Source organism: Argopecten irradians, chromosome 6 (genome assembly GCF_041381155.1).
Source record: "Argopecten irradians isolate NY chromosome 6, Ai_NY, whole genome shotgun sequence".
In the NCBI taxonomy this organism is placed as follows: domain Eukaryota; kingdom Metazoa; phylum Mollusca; class Bivalvia; order Pectinida; family Pectinidae; genus Argopecten; species Argopecten irradians.
The window spans coordinates 19,544,210-19,566,425 of record NC_091139.1 but is presented as its reverse complement, the minus strand read 5'-3'; the positions used below and the strand labels follow the sequence as shown (position 1 = coordinate 19,566,425).

The 22,216-nt window shown below is 34.3% G+C and overlaps 2 protein-coding genes across 2 annotated transcripts; one reads left to right on the top strand and one right to left on the bottom strand.

Annotated features, from left to right (window-relative positions):
* Positions 1-2,298: 2,298 nt before the first annotated feature.
* LOC138325253 (alpha-ketoglutarate-dependent dioxygenase alkB homolog 7, mitochondrial-like) lies at positions 2,299-5,156 on the bottom strand. Its single transcript, XM_069270767.1, has 4 exons — positions 4,710-5,156; positions 3,579-3,752; positions 2,950-3,074; positions 2,299-2,472 (listed from the first exon to the last, which is right to left on the bottom strand). Exons 1-4 carry the CDS (start codon positions 5,130-5,132, stop codon positions 2,349-2,351), a joined length of 846 nt encoding a protein of 281 aa, XP_069126868.1. The 5' UTR covers positions 5,133-5,156; the 3' UTR covers positions 2,299-2,348.
* A 131-nt stretch (positions 5,157-5,287) lies between these two features.
* On the top strand, positions 5,288-16,881 carry LOC138325252 (cilia- and flagella-associated protein 57-like). The gene is made up of 20 exons (XM_069270766.1): positions 5,288-5,369; positions 6,689-7,181; positions 7,469-7,719; positions 8,065-8,230; positions 8,537-8,689; positions 8,872-9,017; positions 9,406-9,571; positions 9,893-10,219; positions 10,460-10,633; positions 11,068-11,229; positions 11,538-11,693; positions 11,877-11,970; positions 12,308-12,498; positions 12,890-13,063; positions 13,395-13,553; positions 13,867-14,010; positions 14,200-14,316; positions 14,603-14,734; positions 15,028-15,171; positions 15,561-16,881. Exons 2-20 carry the CDS (start codon positions 6,711-6,713, stop codon positions 15,870-15,872), a joined length of 3,639 nt encoding a protein of 1,212 aa, XP_069126867.1. The 5' UTR covers positions 5,288-5,369; positions 6,689-6,710; the 3' UTR covers positions 15,873-16,881.
* Positions 16,882-22,216: the final 5,335 nt, after the last annotated feature.

The following is a 22,216-nucleotide window of genomic DNA, read 5'->3' as shown; positions in this document are numbered from 1 at the left end:
AGAGTTCCAAAATGAGGGAGGCATCAGTTATTGCACCAAGGGGCACCAAGGGGTATACAAAAGACGGATCAACCGGTTCGACCGTAATAACTAGACGGACATGCAGTTTTTTTTTATATTATGATAATCAATTAATTGGAATTTTTGAGTAATCATGTGTTGGTGAAATCACAGGCGTCAGGTGATGAAATTATGCTGTAATTCCCAGACATACTGGCTGGCGACATATTATCGTGAAAAAATAGCGATTTTTCTCGATTTTTTTCTAAACGTTGTATTTAAATTTAGATTTTTAGAGTTGTAAATAAGCTTTAGTCCACAACACTTTAAATAAATAAGCTTTAAGTGAATTTTATATGATATTTTACAATATAAATACAGCCCTTTGAAAAAAGTCGGTCAAATAGGTTTTCGTGTCATTTTACTGAACATATTATCGTGATTTTTTTCAAAAAAATATATTAAAAATAGTGAAATCACAGGCGTCAGGTGAAATTATACTGTAATTCCCAGATATATAGAATAATTTAATTAAATCTCTGGTAGTTCCAAATTAATTTTCAGAGAAAGTGCATGATGTTAGATTCTATGAGCGTATGATTCTGTTGCCATGTTTAATCATTTTATATCAACACATAAAATATAAATATGAAGTAAAAATTTAAATTTAGCCACGAATCGCTCAGTACATGTATGTTAACGTCGTGATAGAAAATTATTTTGCAGCAGAGATATCCATTGAAGTTTATCCCGCCAAAAAGTATTGATAATGAGCTAGGCGTAGTATGATGTGTAGTATATTCTTTTCCAAGTTGATTAAGCTTTATTTAACAAACTTAATTTATCTATCATCATGTTTTAATAAAGCCCATTGAAGACATTATTTAGAACAATATGTTACTGTCCTTACAATTTTAAACGTCAGTCAGCTACTTAGGTTTTGAAGAACGAGTTTTGTCCGTTAGAAATTTTAGAAACGGACAGATGGACATTCCATCTGTTCATGTCATTATTGGTAATAGAAGTCGGATACCAACCATATTTGACAAATTGATCACATATTTGAAAAATGTATCAATACAGTGAATTAATAAAAGCCGATATCTTTAAGAAAAGTATACCCTATATTTGGGTTGTAAAGCTTGCCTGGCCTGGAATACGAGTTATACGACATTAAAGTCAAACAATTAAACCGACAAAAACTGACTTTAAACAGTGTCTATTCTATATACCCTTGCTTATAGGTGAAGGATACCGAGGTTTTTAAAACGAATTATACAGGTATATTTAAAATGTATATCCGGGTCACTGATAAAGGGAACGGGCAACAAATATGACAAGAGGTGTTCATTTTTTATTTTGACAAGTTTACTTTAAAAAGTTTTCCTATTTCACAGAGGGTGTTATTCTAGTGATCTCCCAGAAAGTCTGGCGTAGAGTTCCCAAATTGTATGAAGTTTACGAATGACATGTGTAACCACTCTTCCTCAAAAAGCACCGACGTTCATTTGATACAATATTCTATTCATGCAAGTCCAATATTGAGACATCCTCGATACTCCAGGGCTTCCGATCACTTACGAGCGGACAGATTCTAGTATCTCCAGAAAGTCTGGCGTAGAGTTCCCAAATTGTATGAAGTTGACGAATGAAATGTGTAACCACTCTTCCTCAAAAAGCACCTACAATATTCTATTCATGCAAGTCTAATATTGAGATAGATTGAACACACAATTTGATGGACATGCGGTCGTGTTGGGCCTCTTTGTTAGAGTGGTACCATTGTTCATTTTTAAAATGCTCTCACTTAAGCATGCCCGTCAAAGACACGGAGCAAACAAACTTCACCCTATCATTATCATTTTGTACTAGCTGACTACAGCTTAGCCAGTCGCCCCACTCCTCATGCTTGGTGCGGAGTGCTAAGCAGGAACTTTATATACTATGATGTGTCTCAGCCAGAATACAGAATCCAGTGTCTTCTGCACAGGGGTGAGCATTGATCAGCAGAAGACAGAATCCAGTGTCTTCCTCACAGGGGTGAGCATTGATCAGCAGAAGACAGAATCCAGTGTTTTCCTCACAGGGGTGAGCATTGAATTGAAGCCAAAATGGTAATATGCATCTTTCACTTGACTCATCCTTATGACCTCTTCTAAACACGACACTTCTATCTGTCAAAAAGTCTTTTGAGCTACAATATTGCAGTTATCGTTGAGCCAGAAGAATCACTGTTTTATGTCTTTCTTTCATTGAATGACATTTGCCACGGCTTTAGATAGAGGATACAAACACAAATTAAAACAAAGAAATGCTTTATTAAAAATAAATATTAACATTTAAAAGACTCATTCGACAGGTTCATTGCGCATTATCACTGATATCCGTCTATCCTTGGGTACAGGGTGACCATTGAAAACAGACTCCTCATTTGATAGCACTTCATGTGTATAATCATATCTGGCAGCATCCCTGTAAGACAACAAAACATTCTTTATGAACTTTTATTTACATTAGTTTGTAATATAAAGAATTCCTAGGTACTATAAATGTATATGGGAAGTTTATGCATTATACAATATAAGAACAAGGGGGCATGGAGGAACTTATTTTTACCTCGTTATTATAACAGCTAATAATACTTTACACTTCTCAATTGACAATATCCTCAGGGAGAAGGGAGAATACTGTGTAAGTACTACATTAATTCACTTTCCACCAAACCAGATCTGGTCAAATTACTCCCACAGGAATCCCATTTCCCCTTTTCTTTATGAAAAAGACTGTAGTTGTTGGTGTAGGGGGAAAAGCTGAAAATGCATCAATACTTTGGAGTCTGTTTAATTGTCCTGTTAGTCTCCAGACTGACAATTAAGCCAGCTACCAGTGAAACTGTGAAATAGTTTGTTATTAAGACAATCTTTATTTAACTTTTTTCTTCTTTCTTACTTCATTATGTAGAGAGATCTTCTGTCTAGAAGAATGTCTGCCCATCGCTGTTTATCTTTATCGTGGACAAGACGCATCACACAAGGGGATAGTAAACACAACCCTGCTATCGTGCTACCACAAAACTACAATATAAACCAAAATATGGATCTGTGTAGTTTTTACTTAATTATTAGCAATAAGTAATGTACTTCTACAGTGGAATCTTGCTATCATAGACTTTATAACTGGAAAACCCTGCAAAATTTAAATTATTTTGATGGTCATTCTGAATTGGTGACAAGTGTAACATAGTGCAATCAATCCTAAGTCTCCAATGATGTTCTTAAATATTTTGTGTAACAAACAATAACTCATCAAATACAAAAAAAAATCTGTCTATTTCTACCAGTCAGTACAAACTATTGAAGGAAAACAAATCAAAAGGGTTTCTTTGCATTCTTTCATGCGTTTTGAATTAGACAAGATAATTCTTATTTCAGTACATTTGTGTATTTAAAAAAAAATCACTATTGTTTATGTCCCTGTGTTCTCTAATTATAAATATATTTACATGTAAATTTCGCATGTTGTAATTTGAAAAAATAAAACTATCTGTTAAGGAAAAAGTACAAGCAATGAAATCATACTCTAACAGCATCTATGTGTGGTTTTATGTGTCCATCTTTGCTCAGATCTAGGATGTGGACGTGTGCCAAGGGCTGTACATCAGGGGGAAATGCTAGGTCCCCAACTCTCTTTAAAACAGCTTCATTTTTCTTAGTCCATTTTCTCCTCTCAGTTTCTCTGTACCCTTGAATAGCCTGTAAATAATTATACTAGTAATGTATATATACTCAAAGGAAGAAAATGATCACAGTTTATAAATTACATAACAAAGACATTTTGTGTTAAAATCTTTAATAGACATTGATATGTCTCATTCATTCTAAAGGAGGTAACACAAAGTACCTTATTTGACCCAAAAAGTGAAAAAGTACCGTATTCGACTCAATAAGTGCCTCTCCCCTTTTAGGCTTCAATTTCACTTACTTCAAATTTAATACAGACTGAAAATCTTAAAACATTGTTGGTTTCCATTTGTTTCTGTTGTGGGATTAAACTGGGTCAATCATGGGTGACCATGTAGCTCAGTCAGTAGAGCACTCGTCAAGTGTTCAGAGGGTCAAAGGTTCGAATCCTGGTCTGGCCGCAACATTTTCTCCTCTCCTGTTACAAAATTGGACCCCAACTAAATAACTGTTGGTGATGGTGTAAGGGTCTCGTATGTCTTAAGGGTGAAGACTTTGAGAAAGAATGGAGGTGTGTAGCAGGATCGGACTGGGTCAATCATTGGTGACCAGGTAGCTCAGTCGGTAGAGCACTCGGCTCGTGTTCGAAGGGTCCCAAGTTCGTTCTGGCCGCTACACTTTCTCCTCTCCTGTTACATTTTCATTAAGCTCCCCCCTCACTTATTTCCTTCAATTCTATAAGCGCCCTTCAGCGCTTATTGGGTCGAATACAGTACATATATCTATTGAGCTCTTTGTAACAAAACTGCTAAATGACATTTAATGTAAAATTATTTTAAGAATGACAGATAAAATTAATCTTGCATATAATATGAATCACCCATAAAATTAAATTAATGCACTACAAGACTGTCCTGCATTGAATGCACATGCAGTCGTGCACATACTTCAATACACTGACACTTGATGTTTGTCATAACTTAATCAAATATTGATTAAATTCAACTACTTCAGAACTGTTATACTTACACCATCCCAATGGTCGTATTCATACCGAAGTCGTTTCATATATGGCTCGATTTCGTTGAATAATTGTTGTTCTTCATCTGGTGATATGAAGTTTTTATACACATACATAGAAGGTTGGAGTTCTGAAGCAGTTTGTGAATCAGTTGTAGTCATAAAAGACACGGAATCACCGAGAATATGTTCACTTGAATTATTATCACAAGATGTAGCACAATAACGAAAATTTTCTTTACACAATAAATTTGACTTTGGCCATCTTGACTGGTAGGCCAACACGCATTGGTTTGATAGGAGGATATTTCTTGGTGACATGCATTTGTTTAGAAAAGATGTATACATCGAACATGAGGAGCTTGTATGATTAAGTCTTGCCACCGTAAACAAACGAAAGGACCTAAAAATACCGTTTGTTCGACACGGCATACTTATCTCAGTCTTGTTTCGTTTTCGATTCACATCGGAATCTTAATATGTGAAATGTTTGAGTATTACGGCTATGAGTTTAATTAAGCGCAAACATTCAACTGAGCGCGATTTTGATGTCGAAAACCGGAAACGGAAATCCTAATTGCCCGCGCATTGTATCCAACAGCAACCACATTCAACAACTTCAACAGGTATCGATGATACCTTGATTTTAGTGAAAATCCAGCAACTAAGGCAAGTATATGTGCAAGCAATCTAATTTACAGAATAGGAATCAATATCGCTTCATTTGTAATGTAATTAGAATGCGGTAGATCATCTAGAATTTCATTAGAGAATGCAAACGGTGTTTTTTTCACCTGATTCCTAATGTGTTTATGTTTGGTGACAACGTAACGTCGTGCCGTCTAATTTTGTTTATCTCGATATGTTGTTATTGTGATAATCGATCTAGACACACGAATAAAACTGATATAATCAGATGCATATATTGCATCAAACGCATGTATTAGATTTTACCTGTGAGGCTGAATGATCAGTTTTCCTGTACACAGTTGTACACACACCTGCCTGACATGGTGTGTGTACGACATCATAGTACGACAGTCCCGGCATTCCTAATTTTAACGTATATCAGTAATCTGTTACAGATTATACAATCATTTATCCACATGAAACGTAGGCTATGTAAAAGAATAATTTGAATATTATGTATCAGCAGACACTCGTCTGGAAAATAAAATAGAAGGAATCCAAAGTTACATAGTCATATGCATATTGCACATTCTACATACAAAATATGTAGACAATCCTGTAAGTCTATTCATTTTACGTATGTGTCATAAAGAAAGGCATGTTTATTATGTAATTTATGGATCTACTATGTGGAGATCTTAGGTTCTTTCCTTTAATTTACTACCACACATAACTCACACCATTCACGCTTGTTTTTTTTTTTTTTCAAATTGTATGTCTTGGATTTGTGACACTGCTCTAGCTATATATATATATATATATTCATCATCTACTTGTTATCAAAGTCGTGGGTTAGTCAGGGTTACTTAGAAGTTTGTGTATATTATTGGTGACAGATACTGAGAGCTCTCATAAATTGTTTTGTTGTTGATATTGTTAAAATAACACTTTTCCCGATTTACAAATTATATTAAGCATCCGACATAAGGCCACTGAGTACTTTTGATAACTTTTAGTTTTACCATGGGACTCATTCATGTACCATGTGATACCAGATAATGTTTGAGCGGGACTATTGTTTCTATTGGTGATGGTAACGTCATTTCAGTGGAGAGATTAACAAGAGATATTAGTCCCGCACAATCGTTATCGGGTATCACGTGGTATGTGAATTAGTCCCATTATACAGCCACGAGAAAAATTGTTGCCATTATATTGCCCATTGAATGGCATTGATACTGGATGATTAGATATTTAGTTAACTTGAGATAGTTCAGAAATTCTATCGCACCCACCTTCAAATAATCAGCTGCATTATATCAATGGACTTGTTTCTAATAACGTTTTTGTGTTTTCAGGTTGTGAGGAACAATAACAAACATGTCAATAGCAATTGCACAAGCCAAGCACATCTTTGGTCTCAAGCCAGGTGTGACTGGTAACATTTGCTATCATGATGAACAGACCATTGTTTACCCCTCTGGGGCAAATTGTATTCTATACAATATTGACCAAAAATCACAGAAATTCATTCCTGGCACAGATAAAAGTGAAGGGATGACAGCATTAGCTGTCAGTCCTAACAGAAGATATGTAGCAATTGCTGAGAAAGGAGAGAAACCAACAATTACTATTTATGATCTTCATAGCCTGAGGAAAAGGAAGGTTCTGAGCTCACCAGATGTTCAGTCAAATGAATTTGTCAGCTTGGCATTTTCACCAGATTCCAAATACTTGGTTGCTCAAGGCGGAAAACCTGATTATACATTGCTTTATTGGACATGGGAGAAATCAAAAGTAATGGCAGTCACAAAAACATCTAATCCCCAGACCAATCCACCAGTATATCAGGTATACAGACGCTTTGTTAAACATCTTTATCAAGATATTGTCAATGTAATCTTTTACAGCTATGCATGCCTTTTACTTTTTCTCTAAGGTGAAGATATTGACAAATCAAAATTCAAAAGTTTGATCTAATTTTTAATTTCCTTTTCGTTTCATGCAAGATAATTATTTCAAGTTAAAGTAAAATGTCTTTGAAGAATTAAATGAAAATACTGATAAAATAGATAGAAATTTTTTTAATTTCAATTATCTTCATTTTGTTGTAATGATTATCATCTCTTTGTACACAGGTCAGCTTCAACCCTCAGGACAACACTCAGCTTTGTGTTGTCGGAAATGGTATCTTCAAACATTTCCGCTACAGTGAAGGAAACCTTAAAACTTTCAACTTCCAAAAGATGGAACCACAAAACTACCTATGCCACGCCTGGGTTTCTGAGGAACGTATCATTGTCGGTACAGACACTGGGCGACTTCTCTTATTTGAAGCTGGTGAATTGAAGAATGAATTTAATATTGGAGCTCAACAAAGAGAAGCTGGGTAAGTGATTTAAGAATGAATCTAGCATTGGAGCTTAAGAAAGGTGTTTCGATTTAGTGTGACAATATTATTAAAGAAGAGTACATCTTTTTCAAGACAGCTGAGACCCAATCACATTTAATCTAATCTACAAGAGACTGATCCATTCTGATTTGATTTATCAATATATATAACTATAACATTGATAAAGCTACAAAAGTGATTGGTATTAGATTTTAGAAAGTTGCATAATTCATATATACCAATAGGTTTTAGGTATATAATAATAATATAGACCAATTAAAAAGCACATGGCAGAGTCAATAGATTTATTAATTTTACATGTGATTATCTTTTGCTATTTAGACGGGCACATGAAGGAGAGGATGTTTCTACTATCCCAGTCATTCCACAAGTGTCGGCCATTGTTGCTTACTCTAAGGGATTTGCTTGCTCCTGTGGTCCTGGTACCGTGCATTTGTTTGAGAAAACAGACGACAAAGACTTCTTCAAGAAAACAAGAGAAATAAAGGTAAACTGTACTTCTGTTAATAAAATGAAAATAAAAAATTTCATGATCTATTACAAAAAAATCTTCTAGAAAGCTGATATATTATTTTTAATACCAACAAAGATTCTTCATTATTTTGTGAAACTCACATCATATTATCTTAAAAGTGTGACATTATGCATGTATAGGCATGATGTCACAATCAATACCTACCTGAAAAGGCAGATAACTCTGTAATATGCAAATAGAGAATAACATCAAAATTTTTTTTTATGTTAAATTGTACATGTACTTATGACAAATTTGTTGACATAATTTTTCCTTTAGATCCCACCAGATAACAACAGTGCCGACCCGACCAAAGCCCAGCAGCAGCTGATAACATGTCTGACGGTCAGTCCTTCTGAGGAGACCCTTGTGTCTAGTACAGACCTTAGTCAGCTCTACTACCTTACACTGCCAAGTGCTGATCTAGGAAAGGTAAGCTGCAGGAGAGTCTCTGTGATAGATTTACATATTCAAATTCATATTTCACATAAGTTTATTGAAATTTATTTCTCTCACAGCAAAAATATTTCCCACATTTTGTACTATTTGAATACACTGTTTGCTGGTGTTGAAATAAGAATGCATCTCTGATACAATATGACTCTTTTTTTCAGAGCGAGGGTGATCAGGCTCACTTTGAGGTACTAGCCCAGTCGTTCCATTACGGTCAAATCACCGGACTTGATGTTTGTATCAGAAAGCCTCTGATTGCAACTAGCTCTCATGATAGATCAGTCCGCATCTGGAATTATGAGAACTGGTACGAACTAATTCAACTAGATCATGTAAAATTGAGAAATAATTCAAACCAAGGACATCGAATATAAGAAAGCATTTTAGCTACTTGGGTCACAACTGACTCATAATATAAAAAAATCTACTTTTTAATCCTTATATAAATTCCATACTTTAGTACAAAGTCACAGATACTGTTTTCTGTTGCAACCTGGCTTTAATTTGATTCCTAGTTTTTACATGAAAATGTATGAATTTACTTACATGATCATTTTGGATTTCTCTACCTCCCCAATAGTAAGAATCATCCCTTGTATTTTCCCTGGAAAAGACAAGCCATAACTAATGTAAGTTGACACAGAACTTGTTTCACATTTTAAATAATTAAAACAACCTTAATTTTATCTTTGCAGTAACCTTGAGCTGTACAAGGAGTTTGCCGAGGAAGCTTACAGTATTGCCCTGCATCCTTCTGGTCTGTACATCCTTGTTGGCTTCAGCGATAAACTCCGTTTGATGAACCTTCTAATTGATGACATCAGGACATTTAAAGAATTCACCATTAGGGGATGTAGAGAGGTAAATAATTGGCATGCTGTTCAAATATCTTACTGTATAATGCAACAAGAATTGTTTCAGAGTACCCAAAGTTTTATTGATTAGAAAAATGATTTTTTGTGTTTTTATTTTTCAATAAGCAAATATTGAAGTAAGAAATATCCCAGTAGCAGTAATGTTGAACCGTGTTTGACAACACAATTAGAATTTACTTGAAAAACGTGACAGGAAGTGTCATAATTTCTGATGAATTTTTTTTTAAAGGAATAACTTTAACTTATATAAGAAAATTTGGAAAATTAGCCATGGTCTTGTGTGACATCTGTTAATCTTTGTCTACAGTGTGGCTTCAGCAATGGCGGCCACTTGTTTGCCGCAGTACACAGCAATGTGATCCAGATCTACTCCACTTCAACATTCGAAAATACCTCAAACCTGAAAGGTCACAACGGTAAAGTGAGGTCGATTGTGTGGAGCTCTGACGACAGCAAGATGGTGTCCTGTGGAGGGGATGGAGCCGTTTATGAGTGGGAAACCTACTCCGGGAAAAGGGTTGGAGAGAGCGTGCTCAAATCTTGTGGCTATACTGGAGTGGCTGTCACACCAGACGGAAAAGCCACATTTGCCGTTGGTTCTGACAAGACTTTGAAAGAGATTGCAGACTCACAGGTAAATTTTCATATTCAACATTGAACTGAAAATATACCCATAAGAAAATTATCATTTAATTTTGCCCTTATTGACAACATTTATTTTATTAACTCATAATATTCATTATGAAACTGATGTGGAAAAAACCCACATTTATTTAATATCTAGGATTCACTTTTAAATCTTGTTTACAAAAATTTGATTTATCAATATATGATTTTCAATGATATTAAAATTTTATTAATGGAAAACTTGCAGATCCTACGTCAGATTGAAGCAGGAGAAATGACGTTGAGCAGTGTGGCATTGTCCCATTCGGGGAGGATGTTGTTTGCTGGTACTGTGAAAGGAACACTTTGGTCGATGAAGTTTCCTCTTAACCCACCAGGAGAATGGACAGAACATTCTGGTCACGGTAGCCAAATAACCAAGGTAACAATATTAGTGTTATATTGAGGATGTGTATCCCTAAAACATTTAAAAATACTGATTTTAATCAAAGTAGTAATATATGCACTTGTTACTGTAAAAGAACAACAATCAAAAAAGATGATAATTCGCAAATTCACAATTCAATTTGAAGTTTGTTTCTTTATCTGAGTTATTAGAATTCATTTGTACTACTTTTAAGCATTGGATGTCTGTCTTTAAAGTTACACTAAAAGGTTCCTTACATATTTACAAAATTAATATAGTGGTAATTTTGAAAATTCTACAATAGTAATGATACTGAAATTAAAATAATGATTTTATCTGGTAGTGAATTCAACTATCTCAGTTATCTTCAGATTTATTTATATATATTACCCGAAGTTTATGAATTGTTATTAGACTTGAGTTTAACCCATTATATTGTTTTCTTACAGATGAAAATCAGTTATGACGACCAGTACCTAGTTACAGTGTCCGAAGATGCTTCCGTGATCCTGTGGAAGATCCAGGATAAGGAAGGGCGTGGTCTGAAGAGAGACAAGGAAGTGGGCTGGGCAGAGGAGATCCTCATCACTAAAAGTGATTTGGAAGAAAAGGTAACGTCAGATGTGGATAATATAGTGTGAATGTATCGAAAATCATAATCAAGAAAATATTTTCAGAACCATATTATGTATTTAAGAAAAATGCTGGTGAGTCCATAATAAAGATAGGAGACAAAAAAGTTTGTATTTCTTTCCCTTTTTATACATTCATCCATTTTAGCATTTTATGTCATACAGTGTTTTTTGGTGGATTTGTCTATTACAATAATAGAAAAAAATTTAGAAGCAAAAAGAATTAGCTTTATTATCAAAAAGTTCATTTAAGATAAAGCTTAAACATTCTGTCTTTTTATTTATAGAACACCATGATGAGTGATCTGAAGACAAGAAATGATGAACTGAAACTCGAGAACGATTATCAGCTCCGTTTGAAGGATATGAACTACAACGAAAAGATCAAGGAACTCACAGAAAAGTTTATTCAGGAAATGGAGGCCTTAAAAACCAAAAATCAGGTAAATTTATTATATCTGTCACTGCGGTTTATAAATGTTAAAACTATGATGATTTTAAAATATCTTATTCTTGGAAAGTTTATTAGTTATCCTAAATCTTTAGTACCACCTGGTTCTTTTTTTTCTCTATGCATATTTTTTCAAAAGCTAATTATCTCAATTATCCTATTTGAATTCTAACAGGTCCTGAAGACAGATAAAGATAAAGAGGAGGCCAAACATGAGGAAGAAATGAGGGAAGTAATGGACAAACATACTAAGGAACTCCAGGATCTCGGTAAGACAAATTTGTTGGAATCATGACTCCTTGGTTTTTGTTATTTGTAACACGAGTTATCTACCCTGAAGCCAGCATCCAATTGTAATGTCATTACATCTAGTAAAGAAGGGTTGCTGATCTCAGACGGTTGATATAACAATAGTAAACTATCCACAATAATTCAAACTAACTGATAATGACTTTCAGAACTTATCTATGCAAGGAGGTTTTTTTTTTACCATTTATTGATCTTTCATGAAACAAAAGACTTCACTAAAATATGACAATAAGTTGGTCTGTTAAAAAACTGATTGATAGCAACTTTGTTTTCATCTTCCAATTGTTTGATTTTCAGAATCTGCCAATAACCAGAAGTTGATGTTGGAATATGAGAAATTCCAGGAACAACAGAGCAAAACAATGAAGATGCAGGAGGAATATGATCGTCTGCTGCAAGAGAAAGAAGAAAGTAAAATGAGAGCAATGGAAGAATTGACAGAGTATTACGAGACAAAACTTCAAGAGAAAACCACTCAACTGGAACAGGTACTGTATGATATGGCTCGTTGATTAATTAAATCCAGAAATATTTAGCTCTTCTTGACTCAATTCTGAAAAGCGGTAACTTTCTTGTAGGAATATCATTTTGTAAGGTGAGAAAATATCTAATCAGATTTGTATCGGTAGAAAACATATCCGTTTGATAATTGCACCTTAATAATTTTTTTAGCTGGATTCTGTTTTTTATATCAAGATCTCAATAATGTAAATAGTCCGCAATATTTTCCTTCAAAGCTGACCAACACATTTGAAAAGCTGCATTTGATGCTCACTTTCTGAAAAGGCATTAATGAATCCCCAGAAGTTTAATATGTTGAATGAAGGTACATAAATCTTTTCATTAAAATTTTGAAATTGCATTATCTGAATAATACAGGCTCATGATGAAGCAAGACAGTCGCTGAAGGAATACGAAGAGACAAAGAAACAGATCGAGGAAGATGCCGATCGGGAAATCCTCGACATCAAAAATAACTACGAGATCAGGCTTCGTGCTGAAAAGGAGGACAACATCAAACTTAGAGGGGAAAGTGGCATTATGAAGAAAAAGGTAAAGCTTGCTGATTTATGATAGAAAATGAAAATTATATTCATAAAAAGTATAAAAATAAATGAGGTAAATAGGTTATAGCTTCAAAACTTTAACGCATAACATTTTAGAGAGAGTAGACTTGAAGTCTTTTACTGTAGTCATCAATGTACATGATTTCAGTACAAAATGGAAATTCAAACAAGAAAGACGTTAAACAGAATGACAGGATTTTGAAAGTGAAGTTTTCAATACTGACAGAAAGTAATCTTAAGTTATTGTTGTTTATTTACATACAGATAAAGTTGTGGATAGAGAATGATAATCTAATGTTACTGTTGTTTATTTGTAGTTTACAAGTCTACAGCGAGAAATTGATGATCACAAGGAAGAAATTAAGAAATTCCAAGCTGAGACACAAAAACAGACTAATGTGATCCGAAATATGGAGAAGGACATTATGGGTCTTAAGAAGGAGATCCAAGAAAGAGACGATACTATTCAGGATAAGGTCAGAATGATAACTGAATGTTTTGGGAGGGCTGGTAGTTTTGTAAATTGAACTGTATAAGGAAATCTCGCAAGAGTGCAGAGAACTAGTTTATTCAGCCAAATTTTTGTTTCAAATTCATCACTTTGATCATATTAATAAAGAAGAAATGCTCTAAACAGGATGAAAAGTATCAATTCCAGCAAGAATTTTAAAATGATCAAATTTTCTCTCTTTAAAGGGATTAAAAAAACAAGATGAAATGTAAGGGTTTACCATATACTCGTGGGAACTATAGAAAATTTTAAAATTAGTTTCATACTTTCTGTTACAGGAAAAGAGAATCTACGACTTGAAGAAGAAGAACCAGGAATTAGAGAAATTCAAGTTTGTGCTTGACTATAAGATCAAGGAACTCAAGAAACAGATTGAGCCAAGGGAGAATGATATCAAGAGGATGAAGGATCAGATTCAAGAGGTAAAAATCACAATTGTAGAGCATACATTATTATCTTCATTTATCCTGTTCCTATTTCATAAGGAGATTATGGTATTCAAGTCTTTAATGCAGACTTTTCTATATTTTGGATTCACATTTTGGAGTTTGAGCTTTCTAGAAGCTATAATTACACCTGTATATGTAATTACCTGGTTTCCATGGTTACAGATGGAGAGCGAGCTCGAGAGGTTCCACAAACAGAACACACAACTGGAACTCAGTATAAAGGAGCTCACACAGAAACTACGAGCCACAGACAAGGAAATGCACCAGGAAAGACAGAAGGTAGGTCAAAGGTCATCATACTGACCCTCAATACACAATGTCAAGGTCACACTCAAAGAGCATCATCAAGAGCTTTTCTCAGAGGTTTTAAATATTATATATTGAAATGCAAAGTGTTTGTTGATAATTTTTTTTTAAATATTTAATATTTCATTTTAATTTTTTGTACTACTAAGCTTGGATTCTTATGCTAAGTCTTAAAGTTTTACTTTTTCATTGTATACGTATTTTTGGATTCAACCAAATGAAAATAATTTTAATATGCTAATTGATTTGTTTTGTATAGGTGCGTGACGTCGAGGCGGTAGTGAAGAGATTTAAGACAGATCTACACAACTGTGTAGGCTATATACAGGATCCTAAGATGTTGAAGGAGAGCATTAAGGCGCTGTATTCTAAACATGTTCAGGAAGATGTGGTTAGTAAACACGCACACTAATGGTTATCTCTGTTTTAAAGTTATCTAAAAGTTAAAGTTGTCCAAAAATTAAATTTGCTTGTATTCTAGGATCATGATACAGTGATTAATTAAGATAGAAGAGAATAATTACTCTTGAAAAAAGATAAACGATACATTTGTATTCTTGATATTTTAGGTTATACATGAATTCATTGTTCTAAGATCTCTCAATATTGCAAAATGGCAAAAGAAGCATGAATTTCAAATAAAACTCAATCAATAAAACCTAACCATATTTTTTTTAACTACAGACGGAATCTGCCAGTGTGGATGCTGACATACAGAAAGAGTACAGCAGACAGCGAGAACATCTGGAACGATCTGTCGCATCTCTCCGTAAAAAGCTTTCGAAGGATTCAGAAATCCACCGAGCAGACAATGTTAGAATCATGCAGGTAGGTCATAATATCATCTAATTTCTCTTATAAGGGCCGCGATGGCTAAGTGGACCAACATATTACCTCAACTTTTCACCTCTGGGTCAAAAGTTTGAATCCCATGTGGTGCAGTAGCCAGGCACTGATTGCTGGTTGGTGTTTTTTCTCTGGGAACTATGGTTTTCCTTCAGCTCCTAAACCTAGCATGTCCTTAATTGACCCTGGCTGTTAATAGGATTTTTATCCAATCAAATCGAGCAGAACTTCTCAAAAAACTTAAAAAAACAAATTATATACATCTGAAGAATTTTTAGTTAAACTTGTATGAAAGAAATATCTATAAATATTTTTCTCAATTAAGCTTTTATGATAGAAATATTTATGCATAAAATATTTTTGTTTTTCAGGAAAATGTGTCTCTGATCAAGGAGATTAATGACCTTCGTCGTGAGCTGAAGATAGCTAGGACACAAATCCACGATCTTGAGGCAGCCATGGGACTCCACAGCAAGAAGAACAAAAACGACACCGCAGCCATTGCTGCCATCACAGCTAAAGGACCAAGTGCTCTTATGGAAAAGGACATGGAGGAGAAAAGGAAAATTATTGAAATGCAGCAGGTGGAAATCAAGCGTTTACGTTCCGAGATATCCGACCTAGATTTGGGCTCTCGACCTCCATCATCTCATCGTCTGCCACCTGTACAGCTAGTGGCATGATCACACAAACGTTTGACTCTAGTGTTAATATCATGAGAATTCTATGATCTTACTAAAGGCTGCACAGGACACTGATTGGAAAAGATCTGAAAGTTAGCCTTGCGTAGAACATTCACATATTCTCGAAATCTGTGTTTCATATTTGTCAAATTGACCATCTGGTAGAAATCTAATTTTCTGTTGAAATGTGAATTGTGAAAAAATCCTGCTGAATATCTTATTTTCATGTTCATTAATTTTTGTGCTTATCATGTTACTGATTTTAAGGCATTTATTGCCTTTTGAAAATCAGTCTTTCAAAAAAACATTTGGGGGAAAAAATGAAAAAAATATCTATAGATATTGTTTTTCTACATATATACAAATAGCATAACAAACAGATTTTTTTTAAAGTATATCTTTGTTTACATAAATCTGCTGGATAGCTATTGTTAATATATTTAGAATTGTTGTTGTACTGAAACGGTACACTATCTTCTCCTTATCTTTATCTTCATTATCTCTGCCAAATACTGTAATTCTCTGAGAGAATTCCGGATGTATTTGAATATTTATGATAATTTTTTCAAATGACAGACTCCATTGTGACTGTGATAATTCATATATATAGAGATTTTCTGTCACAATTCGTCAGAAAATCTTTTTATATAATTTTACACCAGAATTTCTGTTCTTATCATAAAACAATTATGAAGATAAATCTTACCTGTTGTAGTGTCCTTTTTGAATCTGAAAGTTATCAATTACGTTGTCTATAGATTTAAACTGGCTGTGACTTTTTCCAAACACTTTTTAAGTGAAATGTTAGGACCCTTATTTGGATGCGGAAAACATATTTTCAGATTCGTTTCCCAGTGTGTACAGTATTTTTTTTTTTTGTAAATTGTGTAAATATTTACTTAGTATTTACAGTTGATCACAAACTTTATGTGACAGTGCTGTAAAATCATGTGAAATCTGTGATAATCTTTAATATGTATTAATTTAATAAAAATAAATGTACACAGTACCATTTTTTTTTTATGTTTTATTTTAAGAAAACTTTTAACACAAAACTTGTACAGACTGGACACTGTATAATGAGAAATATAATGTTATTGTATAGTAGGTTTTCACATACTTTTTCTCCGGTTTCAATCTAAGGTCACACTACCCAAATTCAAACACTTTTAAGACATTTGAAAAAAAAATTATTTTGCAATGCAAATAACTTTCCCAAACAAACATTAAGTTGATAGTAAATAGTTACTGAATCGTGCTCTTTTCATCCCTATTGCCTAATGTCTTGATTTAGATTTGAAATAATGAATTTGTAAAAAATAATTAGGGAATGACATGCGTCAACCCTAAAAAAAAAAGAAATGAAAAATGGAGGTTTTTATTTGTAAATTAGTAGGAAAGAAATCCTGGTCCAATTACACTATGTAGAACATTTTCAGAATTATCTTTAGTGTTCCAACTTGGGTAGCATCATGTTACTTGCAGTTATTGCATTTATAGGATACTGACAATATATGCAGGTTATAGACTACATATGTGTTGTTAAAACTTTCCATGAAATTCTTAAACATATGCATATGATATCCCAAAGGGTCAGTAAATAGACATTATTTAACTGGATTTAAACTGTTCTGATGATAGCAGATGTTGATGTATCAACAGTGATTCTTTGACTCCTTCATTTGACCTCTAGTAAACATCAGAAGAAACAATATCTTAATTTTAGTTTAAAACTGTGTTCTAATTTGATTAAGAACACAACTCTCTCACAAATCCAAGTGAGACCCCCTATACAAGATAGATAATTTAGATAAAAAAGGGCCGCTACTTTATAGTAGTACACATAGGTTGTATTAACATATACCCTATGAACAAGAGCCTTCTAATATACATTGTAGCTTCATTACCCCTCCGACTTTACAGTGCTAGCTCACTGAATCATACCTCCGCCAACTTTACAGTGCTAGCTCACTGAATCATACCTCCGCCGACTTTACAGTGCTAGCTCACTGAATCATACCTCCTCCGACTTTACAGTGCTAGCTCACTGAATCATACCCCCGCCGACTTTAGGGTGCTAGCTCACTGAACCATACCTCCGCCAACTTTACAGTGCTAGCTTACTGAACCATACCCCGCCGACTTTACAGTGCTAGCTTACTGAATCATACCTCCGCCGACTTTACAATGCTAGCTCACTGAATCATACCTCCTCCGACTTTACAGTGCTAGCTCACTGAATCATACCTCCGCCGACTTTACAATGCTAGCTCACTGAATCATACCCCTCCGACTTTACAGTGCTAGCTCACTGAATCATACCTCCGCCGACTTTACAATGCTAGCTCACTGAATCATACCCCCGCCGACTTTACAATGCTAGCTCACTGAATCATACCTCCGCCGACTTTACAATGCTACATGCTCACTGAACCATACCTCCGCCAACTTTACAGTGCTAGCTTACTGAACCATACCCCGCCGACTTTACAGTGCTAGCTCACTGAATCATACCTCCGCCGACTTTACAATGCTAGCTCACTGAATCATACCCCTCCGACTTTACAATGCTAGCTCACTGAACCATACATCCGCCAACTTTACAGTGCTAGCTCACTGAATCATACCCCCGCCAACTTTACAGTGCTAGCTCACTGAACCATACCCCCGCCAACTTTAGGGTGCTAGCTCACTGAACCATACCTCCGCCAACTTTAGGGTGCTAGCTCACTGAACATCCATACCCTCGCTGACTTCACAGTGTTAGATCCATGTATACCCTTGCCGACTTCACAGTGATAGCTCACTGAACTATAACTTCGCTGATTTTACTCTGCTAGCTCACTTAACCATACTCCCGCCGACTGAACCATACACTCACTGACTTTACACTGTTAGCTCACTGAGCCATACCCCACTTAATTCAGTGCCAGCTCACTTGGTAATACCCCCACCGACGTCTACAATGCCACCTCCCTGAATCATTCCTCAACCGACGTCTACAGTGCCAGCTCACTGAACCATACCCCCACCGACGTCTACAGTGCTAACTCACTTAATCATACCCCACCGACATCTACAGTGCCAGCTCACTGAATCATTCCCCCACCGACGTCTACAGTGCCAGCTCACTGAATCATTCCCCCACCGACGTCTACAGTGCCAGCTCACTGAACCATACCCCCACCGAAGTCTACAATGCTAGCTCACTGAACCATACCCCGCTGATTTTACTCTGCTAGCTCACTTAACCATACTCCCGCCGACTGAACCATACCCTCACTGACTTTACACTGTTAGCTCACTGAGCTATACCTCACTGAATTCAGTGCCAGCTCACTGGATCATACCCCCACTGACGTCTACAGTGCTAGCTCACTGAACCATACCCGCTCTCTTTACATTGCTAAAACCGTATCGCCCTACACAAATCACACTTCTTTATATCCCATTTTTATGATAGTTTTCTTAAAAAATAATAGCAATGATCTACTTAAGAAATGAATAAGTTTGCGCACAAAATACTTTAGTAACAAGTTTTTAAATAATGGCTAGTTAGTCGAAAAGAAACGCCAAAATAAGTTCCATACCAATTACAAAACACATAAGTACAAAGCTTGAATTCACTAAGTGACGAATAACTTTTACTTTGAAAGACAAAACTAGTTAATAGCCATAAATGCAATGTTCTATTTACAAAGTGACGAGTGTTAAAAAGAGACAAAAAAGTGCTATAACATGTACTATTGTAATTCACTAGTGACGAGTGTTAGAAAGACAAAATAGTTATAACATGTACTATTGTAATTCAATAGTGACGAGTGTTAAAAGACAAAATAGTTATAACATGTACTATTGTAATTCACTAGTGACGAGTGTTAGAAAGACAAAATAGTTATAACATGTACTATTGTAATTCACTAGTGACGAGTGTTAGAAAGACAAAATAGTTATAACATGTATATATTGTAATTCACTAGTGACGAGTACTTAGAAAGACAAAATAGTTATAACATGTACTATTGTAATTCAATAGTGACAAGCGTTAAAAAAGACAAAATAGTTATAACATGTACTATTGTAATTCACTAGTGACGAGTGTTAGAAAGACAAAATAGTTATAACATGTACTATTGTAATTCAATAGTGACGAGTGTTAGAAAGACAAAATAGTTATAACATGTACTATTGTAATTCAATAGTGACGAGTGTTAGAAAGACAAAATAGTTATAACATGTACTATTGTAATTCACTAGTGACGAGTGTTAGAAAGACAAAATAGCTATAACATGTACTATTGTAATTCAATAGTGACGAGTGTTAGAAAGACAAAATAGTTATAACATGTACTATTGTAATTCACTAGTGACGAGTGTTAGAAAGACAAAATAGTTATAACATGTACTATTGTAATTCACTAGTGACGAGTACTTGAAAGACAAAATAGCTATAACATGTACTATTGTAATTCACTAGTGACGAGTGTTAGAAAGACAAAATAGCTATAACATGTACTATTGTAATTCACTAGTGACGAGTGTTAGAAAGACAAAATAGCTATAACATGTTCTATTGTAATTCAATAGTGACGAGTGTTAGAAAGACAAAATAGCTATAACATGTTCTATTGTAATTCAATAGTGACAAGCGTTAAAAAAAGACAAAATAGTTATAACATGTTTATTGTAATTCACTACTGACGAGAACTAGAAAGACAAAATAGATATAACATGTACTATTGTAATTCACTAGTGACGAGCGTTAAAAAAGACAAAATAGTTATAACATGTACTATTGTAATTCACTAGTGACGAGTGTTAGAAAGACAAAATAGCTATAACATGTACTATTGTAATTCACTAGTGACGAGTGTTAGAAAGACAAAATAGCTATAACATGTACTATTGTAATTCACTAGTGACGAGAACTAGAAAGACAAAATAGCTATAACATGTACTATTGTAATTCACTAGTGACGAGTGTTAGAAAGACAAAATAGCTATAACATGTACTATTGTAATTCACTAGTGACGAGTGTTAGAAAGACAAAATAGCTATAACATGTACTATTGTAATTCACTAGTGACGAGTGTTAGAAAGACAAAATAGCTATAACATGTACTATTGTAATTCACTAGTGACGAGTGTTAGAAAGACAAAATAGCTATAACATGTACTATTGTAATTCACTAGTGACGAGTGTTAGAAAGACAAAATAGTTATAACATGTACTATTGTAATTCACTAGTGACGAGTGTTAAAAGACAAAATAAATGTATCACTGACAAAAAATAGCTATAACATGTACTATTGTAATTCACTAGTGACGAGTACTTGAAAGACAAAATAGCTATAACATGTACTATTGTAATTCACTAGTGACGAGTGTTAGAAAGACAAAATAGCTATATCATGTACTATTGTAATTCACTAGTGACGAGTGTTAGAAAGACAAAATAGTTATAACATGTACTATTGTAATTCACTACTGACGAGAACTAGAAAGACAAAATAGCTATAACATGTACTATTGTAATTCACTAGTGACGAGTGTTAGAAAGACAAAATAGTTATAACATGTACTATTGTAATTCACTAGTGATGAGAACTAGAAAGACAAAATAGCTATAACATGTACTATTGTAATTCACTACTGACGAGAACTAGAAAGACAAAATAGTTATAACATGTACTATTGTAATTCACTAGTGACGAGTACTTGAAAGACAAAATAGCTATAACATGTACTATTGTAATTCACTAGTGACGAGTGTTAGAAAGACAAAATAGCTATATCATGTACTATTGTAATTCACTAGTGATGAGAACTAGAAAGACAAAATAGTTATAACATGTACTATTGTAATTCACTACTGACGAGAACTAGAAAGACAAAATAGTTATAACATGTACTATTGTAATTCACTAGTGACGAGTGTTAGAAAGACAAAATAGCTATAACATGTACTATTGTAATTCACTAGTGACGAGTGTTAGAAAGACAAAATAGTTATAACATGTACTATTGTAATTCACTAGTGACGAGTGTTAGAAAGACAAAATAGCTATAACATGTACTATTGTAATTCACTAGTGACGAGTGTTAGAAAGACAAAATAGCTATATCATGTACTATTGTAATTCACTAGTGATGAGAACTAGAAAGACAAAATAGCTATAACATGTACTATTGTAATTCACTACTGACGAGAACTAGAAAGACAAAATAGTTATAACATGTACTATTGTAATTCACTAGTGACGAGTGTTAGAAAGACAAAATAGTTATAACATGTACTATTGTAATTCACTAGTGACGAGTGTTAGAAAGACAAAATAGTTA